Genomic DNA, 10,221 nt, shown 5'->3' on the forward strand with positions numbered 1-10,221 from the left:
TGTCAAAAATATTTCCCTGCTGACTTGCCCCAAAGTCCTAATCCCCACCGTTAAGAATCACTATGAGAGGTAAAGCATGAATTAACTGAAAGCCCCTGTGAAAATGCCCATAGCCTGAAGGGGGTTGCTGGGGAGGGAAGGCTCTGGTTTCTTTATTGGATCAATCAACAACTTCCTAGGAAAGGAAAAGCAAGCCCCAGTGGGGCAGATGTTGTATTGAGGGAGGAAAAGGAAGAGTGGGAAAGTCGAGAACAAGGTACCGTGCTCCCATATCGCAACCAGATTTGCTGACCTAAAAATCAGAACACAGGGGCTAATAAATGACATAATTTTCTACTTTGTGAAATTTTTAAATAGTTTAACAGTGGCCCAATGTTGAATCGTTTACCTGTCTTTGTTCAGACTATCCCGGAGTCTCCTCCATATCTGGTTGCCATATTCATCAACTTTACATGGCAACTCTAAAGTGTGGCAGAGAGGGCATTGGTGGAAAACCCTACGTAAGCATCTAGGGGCACTGGGGACTCCAGAAAGCTTGGAGCCCAGAGGTACATGGGAAGCAGACCTCACCCGTCATCAGTCTAGACTGGTGACACCGAAAATGATTTTGGGGTAATGGACACACCCTTAAGAAAATCTGCCAAAGACATCACCTTCCTGGTCATCATTCTCTTAATTCAATCTCTGTACCCTGTATTGAGCTTTACCCTTTTGTTGGACCCGCAGGCAGGACACAAATTACGTATAGATAGAAACAAATACATACAATTTATTCATTAAAATGGGGACAAAATTCCCATAACTCTGGAATGTCAAGTTATATCATCAAAGTTATTTGTTTAGAAGTAGAAGTAAGTGTTGGCAAGTGCTTCTTGTACAATTCAAGAAAATAATGCAGATTTCACAATATGGAGTGTCCTTTTTGGTCAATAGTACTGCTTCAGGAGACATAATATTTCACAGATCTTTCCTGTAACTTCCAGAAAAGTCAGCCAGCCAGACTTGGGTTCAAACTTCTTTACAAAGCCATTTTCCTATGAGAGAACAAATTTAACATTTTAACAATTAGTGGAGACTAAGTTTTCTGGAATGAAAAGCAAAGAAACTTTCATTTAAATAATGCAGGTAGTCAATCTTCTCTGTACTTTCACCAGTTTTATTCTATTCATCCTATTATCATTCTCTATCTCCCATTCCAGACTGCTCTAGAGCAGCGCTGTCCAATAAAAATATAGTGCGAGCTTGCTATGTAATTTTTTTTAGTAGCCACATTTTTTTTTTTTTTGCGGGATCTTAGTTCCCCAACCAGGGATTGAACCCACACCTTCTGCAGTGAAAGCGCAGAGTCCTAACCACCGGGTCGCCAGGGAATTCCCAGTAGCCACATTTCTAAAAGTAAAAAGAGGCAAAATTAATTTTTCAAATATATTTAGTTCATCTAAAATGTTGTGATTTTGGGAGTTCCCTAGCGGTCTAGTGGTTAAGACTCTGCACTTCCACTGCAGGGGGTGTGCGTTCGATCCCTGCTTGCTGAACTAGGATCCCGCATGCCTGCCTCACAGCCAAAAATAAATGAATGAATGAATGAGTAAATAAATAAACTGTTATGATTTCAATATGGAAACAAGATATTTTACTTTTTTTTGTACTGAATCTTTAAAACCCAATGTGTGTTTGTACTTAGGGCATCTCTTAATTCAGACCAGCCACACTGCAACTGTTCAAGGGTCACAAGTGACAAGTGGCTGCTATATTGGATGGCATAGCTCTAGAGGACAGAAAATCTATCTTTTTTTTCCCCTCTTTTTCTTTCAAATGTCTGGTATTGAAATATGCATTTATATTTGTAAACCCCATTGTGCTGAGAGTCATAAGGACTCAACAGTAAAGCGAGATTAAATCAGTGCCTCTGAGCCTGTGAGAACGTTGTGGTTTCCATTACAGTTCATTCTCTTTTTGATCAGACATGTTCTTTTAAAAAAAAATAAGAGTATAAACCAGACACTGTATGTAATTAATTTATAATCTATTCTTATAGAGCATCCTCACTGAAAAGTACCTCTGAGATCACCCGGCCTAATGCCCTCTCTTATTTTCACAAATGAGGAAACTGAGGTCCAGAAAAAAATAAGTTACATAAGGTTACCTGACTTCTTAGTGCTTGGACCTCTACTGGGATGCAGACACCGTTCTTTTCACTCCATAAATTTTCAAACCACCACCAAGAAGATTAGAAAATAGTTAAAATAATTTTTTTTTAATGTTCGTCCTGTAAACATTTGCTCTGCCTCCAGCAAGTTCCATTCCTGGGGGTTACAAATGCCTTCAGGTAGTTCACAGCCTAGTGTGACTAACATCAAAATGTAAACCAAGCATATTTCTTTGACAGAGAACTCTGTAGTGCCTTGGAATTGTCTTTTTGAGCATCACTGGCAGCGCAGACAAACACCAGTCAGGTGGATTTTCCATTGAAAAGACTGAGCAAGAAAGCCAGCGTCCACTAACCCTCTGTGTGAAGTGTGGAGTCATGCTGGGAGATGCATGCTGTCACATGCTAACAGAGGAGACAGACTGCCCCTTCTCTTCTTCCTCTGTCCCCTGCCCTTACACACTCACACATTTCCCGTACATTCTAGGTGTGCATGCACTTCAGTGCTCGCCTTCCTAGAATTTTCACAAACCCCGTGTTAATGGGGCACTCTAAAATGATTTTTATTATTGTTACAATGATCACCATCTATTACAATTAGGCAGTTAATATGTCATCCTCATATATATTAAAGTTCTAAACTAAAGCATGAACAAAGGAGGGACTTCCCTGGTGGTCCAGTGGTAAGACTCCGTGCTCCCAATGCAGGGGGCCCGGGTTCGATCCCTGGTCGGGGAACTAGATCCCGCATGCATGTCACAACTAAGAAACCCGCATGCGACAACTAAGACCGGGCGCAGCCAAAATAAATAAATAAATGAATAAATATTAAAGCGTGAACAAAGGAAAAAACTGACAAATTCAGCAATACGAAGATGAAAGTTTTTTTAAAACGATAAGAAACTAAAATAAGAACAACAGACCAGGAGACTACTTACATTTGCCATGAAAGAGTTCGTTGAAATGTAAGAGAAAAATCATCAAGCCCTTAATAGTTAAAAAAGGCAAAGGCTGGGCTTCCCTGGTGGCGCGGTGGTTGGGGGTCCGCCTGCCGGTGCAAGGGACGTGGGTTCGTGCCCCAGTCCGGGAGGGTCCCGCATGCTGCGGAACGGCTGGGCCCGTGGCCCGTGGCCGCTGGGCCTGCGCGTCCGGAGCCTGTGCTCCGCAGCGGGAGAGGCCACAGCGGTGAGAGGCCCGTGTACCAAAAAAAAAAAAAAAAAAAAAGCAAAGGCTGTTAAAAAGAGAAATATAAATGATTAACAAGTATATGGGGGGAAGAGTGGGTGGGATGAATTGGGAGGTTGGGATTGCCATATATACACTAATATGTATAAAATAGATAACTAATAAGAACCTGCTGTATAAAAAAATAGAATTGTCTTTAAAAAAGTATATGGGAAAAAATTCCACATTACTAGCAGTTAAATAAATTCACATTTTAATATATGTTATTGTTTTTTAGACCTATTAAATTGACCTTGTTATCTTAAGCCTATTAAACCCTCAAAATTATATCTAATGGTTCCGCCCAATGCTGGTAAAGTTGTGACATTGTCCCATTGATACAAACCTTCTGAAAGCAATATGTATTCCAATATGTATAAGTAGTGTAATTATACTCATATGTGAACCAATCATTCTAGTGTTAGAAAGTGATCATGAGGTGGTCTTCTAAAATGTGGGGGGGAAACCATCTTCATGTTCAGTATTGAAGCATTATTTCTAAGAATGGAAAACAGAAACCAACCCAAATGTCTAACAGTTGGGAGTGGCTTAAGTAAATTATGATGCATAAAACTGGAGGGATCTTCTGTAGACACTGAAAGTGTTAACATGGAATAAGTGAGGCAAGTTGTTTAAAAAATCACTCTGACTGCTATGTGGAGAACAGACCATCGCAGGGCAAGCATGGAAGTAGGGACACCGGTAGGAGGCTCTTGACATAGTCAAGTGAGAGAGGAAAGTTGCCTGGAGGCCCTGGATACGCAGTATTTCAAAGGTGCCCCCAACAGAATTCGCTGATGAGTTGAACGGAGGGTATGAGGGAAAGGGGTCACGGGTGACTCCCAAAGTTAGAGAGCTGAACTTAGGTTTCCTGAAGGACCCACAGGAAGACTTGAACTATGTTTCACCTTAGTTTTCATTAAATGATTTTTAAATCTCAAGTTGAAATACAAGACGAATCTGGCCCCCAAATCTATTTAATCAAAGGATATGTAAGAATTCTTGAGATTGTATTACATTGCTGCTAGATCTTTACGCCTTTTGGAGATGCCTTTGCCGGATTGAATACTTAGTCAGTCATCTACATGCCTGTGTATGTCCTTTTATTTGCCTTCACCAGACCATTACTTAAAGCAAGACGATCATAAAAAAATACAACCTACTTTGCCTAACTCTTATGACTCAGGCTTTAATATACTGGTCGCTTGGAAAGCACCAGTTCTGCCTGTACATCCCTACTTTCAAAAGGGGCTTTCTTTGGGTATTAGAGTAGTTTTAAGAATTACATATTTAAACTTCCTGGAATTTCCCATATAGCCTTCATAGTTGTATTAATATCTGACAGTTTACAAAGCACTCTTACAGAAATGTCCTTTAATCTTTTAACTTCCCTTCTAAGGTACGTATTACTGTCTTCATTATATATTACATATAATATAATATTTATTATATTAGGAATTTGAGTTTCAAGTTACTTCTGAAACTCACTCAAGATCACACTTCTAGTGAATGGGAAAACCAGAGTTCAAATCTCAGTTTCTATGCTAGTTCATTCAATCACTCCATCAACAAATATTTGTTGGCTACCTTCTATACCATAGGCCCTGGGCCAAGCATGCAGTATGCGGTGGTGCATTAGGTAGACATGATTCCTCCCGTGTGGAGCTGAGGGCTGAGTGTCCTTTCCACTCAACCAGCACAGGCCCCGGAGAATGCTTAACTGAAGAGGGCAAAAGTAAGAAAGCCACCTAGCTGCAAAGGAAAGGCAGTCCCCAAGGGGTGAGATGAATTTCATCTCAGGCACATTCTAATGGTTTTTAAGAACGAGCCTTTCCTCATGAATGCCAAAGACTGATAAAAACAAACAGCACTAGCTCTCCTGTGAGATCTATGAGAGCCTATTCGTTTTCAGCACGTCAAATTGGCAGAGGGACGAGGAGGAAATAACGGTAAATGTGGAAGAGGACTAGAAAGCGAGATGAGAAGCAGCAAAGAAAAAAAGGAAAGAAAGAAAAGAAGGGAGAAAGAGGGAGGGAGGGAAGGAAAAAGGGGAGGAAGAAAGGAAGGAAAGTAACTCAATCTCATAAATAATCTAATTTATGAGATTATGACCCCATTTTTGATACACTGGTCTTATTTTTTAACCTTTAGGGTGTCTGTTTTAGATGGTGGCTAATATCTAACTATAGTTGATGATATAATTTCTGGAGATTAAATCTATTCAGGGAAGTTAGGCAATACTACTACTAATAATAACAATAGCCCTAAGCTTGTATTGAGTTCTTATTTGTAGAAACTGTGTTCTGGGTGCTTTATATATAATATTAACTGATTTAATCCTTACACCAGTCCTGGGAGATAGACGGCAATAGTCTCCCCATTTTACACATGAGGTTTAGGGAAGTTAAATAACTTGTTTATGTCACACAGGTAGTAAGCATGAAATGAACTCAGGTCCGTCTGATTCAGAGTTGGTGCTCTTATTATCTCTGCTGTCCTCACATACCACATTCTTGATCCAAAAGTTTTCATAAAATCTCTGGGCACACTTAAAATTTAATTAAATATGGGTACTCTCTAGTTGTAGGTGAAATGCCCCTCTCATCTCTCATTATAGGCATGCATCTTTAATCTGGAGCCAATGACGAGCACATATGAATGACTGTGGACAGGACAAAAGATCAGTTGGTTTTTTTGGAGATTTTTCCAGGACGGTAGAAAGTCAGAAGTTGGTGCTTCCTTCTTGATGAAGTTGTAAAATGCCTCATCTTCCTCTCTTCCTATGGGCCACCTGACTCGACTAGCACAGGCACGGGATTGTACCCTTTCCCTGGAAGTGAGTCATTCAAGTGTAGGTTCATTCATTTGAGCAGATTTGTAAACATCAGTATGCAAAGAAGATACTGGTTTGCCATGCTGGTCTGTACTGATTCAAAAAAGCACTGCCCATCTTGAACAGATTCAGTGTCTCCTATGAGCTGGGAAAGGAATATTGAGGTTGCTTTGAAATGACATCTTAAAGGGCATTTCTATTCTGTCTAAGCTGTTCAAGTGTAAAAGTCGAGAGCTTAAAACCTACATAAGGACTTGGTGAAGGCTGATGTGTGTGGGGGGCGCACATGTGTGTTTATATCCTGCCATACTCACACTTACACCTGTACCACCCCCAAAAGATGAGCACACTTCTAGACTTTCTCAGAGACAATTCCACACCCTCCACTAATTATGAGTTCCAGGAGCTTACAAAATTTATTGTTAAGAAGGTAAAATTTTCAGTAACGTTTATTCATTTTCTGGGTGTTCCAAATACAGTGCAAACTCATGCAGAGCTTGTAAACTAGTATGCTCATACGTGGGCCCCTGTGCTAACAAACTCCTGCCTTCACTTGAAACCTACACAGCGTAATAGCTGAAATTTCCACCCATCCTTCAGTATAGCTTTCCACAGCAACCAGAAAAAAACACGACCAAATATCTCACATGCTTTGTCTAGCCCCAAGTCAGGCTGAGTTCCAGGAAGAAAAGGTGATGGAGAAAGGGGAGTGGCTGCAGTAAGCCCTAACGTTATGCAGGAAGACCTCAACAAAATGCAAAAAACATCAAGTAAAAGATTTCATCAACGTTTAAGACATAAGCACCAAAGACATCTATAGTTTTAAAAGACAACAAATTAGAAGATATCTACCACATATATAAAAATAATTTGTGTCCAGAATATTCCAAGAATTCCTACAAATCAGTGAGAAAAAGACAAAATAATAGGAAAACAGCAAAGGATATAAATAGGCAGTTCTCTGAATAAGAATTACAAATGGTCAATAAACACATGTAAAGACGCTCAATATGAAAAGATGTTTAACCTCACTAGTAATCAAGGAAACAAGAATTAAAACAAGATAAATTAGGTATATATTTTTAAGCCAGCGGAATAGGGAAACTATGACAGACTACTATAACCTAATGTTAGTCAGCCGGGATGGGAGGAAATGTGGGATATTTGAACAAGCTGTGACGGAAGCATGACTTGGTAGAACCACTTTGGAGGACAAGAATCTAGTAAATTTTAAAAAGTGTTTACACCATGACCTAGCAATTCTATGTCCCAATATCCATCCTAGAAAAACACACACACAAGGGAAGACATGATTAAAGATATTCAATGAAGTATTGTTTGTGATAGCTCTGGAAATAAATAAATATCCATCAGCTAGAAATAACCAAACATTCAACAGCATTTACATACAACAGCGTATATGTAGTACTTTTTTTTTTTTTTTTGAATATGCTGCAACTGTGCCCCCTGCAGTGGAAGCTCGGAGTCTTAATTAACCCTTGGACCACCAGGGAAGTCCCTGTAGTACTCTTTTAAATACTTATTAACGTGGAACATCTAAGCCCATGCACCACAGCTACTGAGCCTGCGCTCTAGAGTCCGCGAGCCACAACTACTGAACCCGTGTGCCACAACTGGTGAAGCCCATGCACCTAGAGCCCGTGCTCTGAAACAAGAGAAGCCACTGCAATGAGAAGCCCACACACCACAACGAAGAGTAGCCCCCGCTCACCCCAACTAGAGAAGGCCTGCACACAGCAACAGAGACCTAACACAGCCAAAAATAAATAAAAATAAATAAATTTTAAAAAATAAAATGCCCTTGGATGAAAAAAAAGAATACCATGTACTATTTATACAAATAATTTATAAATACTATAAATTATTTAGTATTATATTAGTATTGTTACATAGTATTTAATAATTTATAACAATTGTTTTTACAAAGAAGTGCTGAGTATATTTTCTATGGATACGTTCAACAGGCATGTTTTGCATGTAAAAGAACTGATACCAGTGGATAGCTCTGGGAAGAGGGGAGGCCAGGGTTTGTGTTGAAGAGAGGACATAAGTGCTGTAAAAAAGTAAGTATTCAGTGTATTGGGATATAAAGAAAAGCATATAGGTCCAGCTGGGAAAGGCCCCTTATCAATATGAGTCGTAATATAGGCTCCCTGCACAATCTTAGCTTTTTGAGACACTGATAATAAAGTGAATTTTTATTTGGAGATTCTTGAACAGTTTCTTGCTGGTGGTGCAGTACATTTTTTTTTTTTAGTCACCAAGCTTTACCAGCCAGAATTTGTCATATTAGAAAACTGAAAAAAAAAAATCAATTTGTAAGCAATGAACTTGCAAAAATTTACACCTGTCTTTTGTAACATAATATCTAAATATAACCGCATCTAATACCAACTCTTTCTGTACTAATTCTACATTGTCATGACAACGCTAACAAGAGCTAAGTCTCAGACTAGACTCTGACTCTAAAGATGCATTAGGGAGGTGCATCTTTTATTAATCCCCAAAACTCACTCCTGCAATTTACACGGTTAGGAATAAAAACTGAAACCACAAGAGTTTTCCAACTATAAAGTTTTAAGATTCATTGGAAATGAGCTAGAAATTTTATTTAAAAAATTTAAAACCTTTAAAACAAACTGCCCAAGGAAAATATAATCCTTACGTAGTTTCTTTTTTTTTTTAATCAGCAAGGAAACTGTCAATTCCTATTTCAAAGTAAAGAACAACGAAGAATATTTCCATCACACATACCCAGCCTCCATTCTGCCTTATCCATTCTCCTGTGTTTTTGGTTATGAACTCTGCAACAAAGTAGGAAATCTCCTTGTAAGTGTCCACATCTGGGGCAATTCGCCCTCCTAGAAGTTTCTTGATGAGAATGCCTTCAAATGCAAATATGGTCACAATCCTTCCCCAGTTAACGATGCCATCTTCAAATTCCCTTTCCATCACTTGGTTGAATATTGTTCTGGCGGTGTCTATGGACACAACATCAATATTGTCCAAGCATGGTTTCAAATTCTTTTCAACTTCGTTTTGGACTGAGAAAGCAACGTCTTGTAACACCCTGGATGTTTTGCTTGGACCAGATCCAGGTTGCGGTATCTGCAAGACGTACTTCAGGTAGTCCTGGGCCAGCATGTGAATATAGCCAAACTCGCTGTCGGTCATCTTCTTCCTGCTGGAGAGCAAAGTCTTGAGCTTGTTCACCTGGAAGTGACCAAGGCAGTCTGAAGCACAAACTCACGCAGCTTGGCGCAATATGACACATGGTATCTGGAGGCTGGTGGAATTTCTGCTTGCATCACTTGATAGTATCCTTCCTCCTTGTCACTTTCATACGTAGGCTCTGTGTGAAAGAGAAAGTTTAACATGTGAAAGAAGAAAATGTTTCAAAGAGAGGCCACTTCCTCATCCTGTAAATGATTAATGCAGGGTTTTTTTTGTTGGTTTTTTGGGGGGGGGGCGGTACGCGGGCCTCTCACTGTTGTGGCCTCTCCCGTCGTGGAGCACAGGCTCCGGACGCGCAGGCTCAGCGGCCATGGCTCACGGGCCCAGCCACTCCGCGGCATGTGGGATCTTCCCGGACCGGGGCACGAACCCGTATCCCCTGCATCGGCAGGTGGACTCTCAACCACTGCGCCACCAGGGAAGCCCTAATGCAGTATTTAAAGTTTTAAATTCAAGGATGTGGAGAAATTAGAACCCTTATACACTGCTAGCAGGATTGTAAAAGAGTGCAACCCCTGTGAAAAGTTTAGCAGTTCCTCAAGAAGTTAAATACTATAGGGACTTTCCTGGCACTCGAGTGGTTAGGATTCCGCTTCCACTGCTGGGGGCACGGGTTCCACCCCTGGCCGGGGAACTAAGATCCCACATGCTGTGCAGCGCGGCCAAAAAAAAAAAAAAAAAAAAAGTAAATGTAGAATTACCTTATGACCCAGAAATTCCACTTATAAGTATATGCCCAAAAGAACTGAAAACAGGGGCT

At 40.2% G+C, this 10,221-nt stretch overlaps 1 protein-coding gene across 2 annotated transcripts; it reads right to left on the bottom strand.

Moving 5' to 3' along the window:
- Positions 1–749: 749 nt before the first annotated feature.
- On the bottom strand, positions 750–9,543 carry BCL2A1 (BCL2 related protein A1). 2 transcript variants are annotated; one of them, XM_022554541.3, is made up of 2 exons: positions 8,982–9,529; positions 750–1,034 (listed from the first exon to the last, which is right to left on the bottom strand). In XM_022554541.3, the coding sequence occupies exons 1-2, from the start codon at positions 9,399–9,401 to the stop codon at positions 927–929; spliced, it is 528 nt and encodes a 175-aa protein (XP_022410249.1). In that variant the 5' UTR covers positions 9,402–9,529; the 3' UTR covers positions 750–926. The 2 variants fall into 2 exon arrangements, with proteins under 2 accessions (XP_022410249.1, XP_089762809.1); XM_089906683.1 differs by lacking the exon at positions 750–1,034 and adding an exon at positions 1,041–1,389 and having other exon boundaries at positions 8,982–9,543.
- Between the last annotated feature and the right edge of the window lie 678 nt (positions 9,544–10,221).

The sequence above is a fragment of the Delphinapterus leucas genome, chromosome 2, assembly GCF_059928025.1.
Source record: "Delphinapterus leucas isolate spDelLeu-1000000601 "Yukka" chromosome 2, BTC_Dleu_Yukka2, whole genome shotgun sequence".
In the NCBI taxonomy this organism is placed as follows: domain Eukaryota; kingdom Metazoa; phylum Chordata; class Mammalia; order Artiodactyla; family Monodontidae; genus Delphinapterus; species Delphinapterus leucas.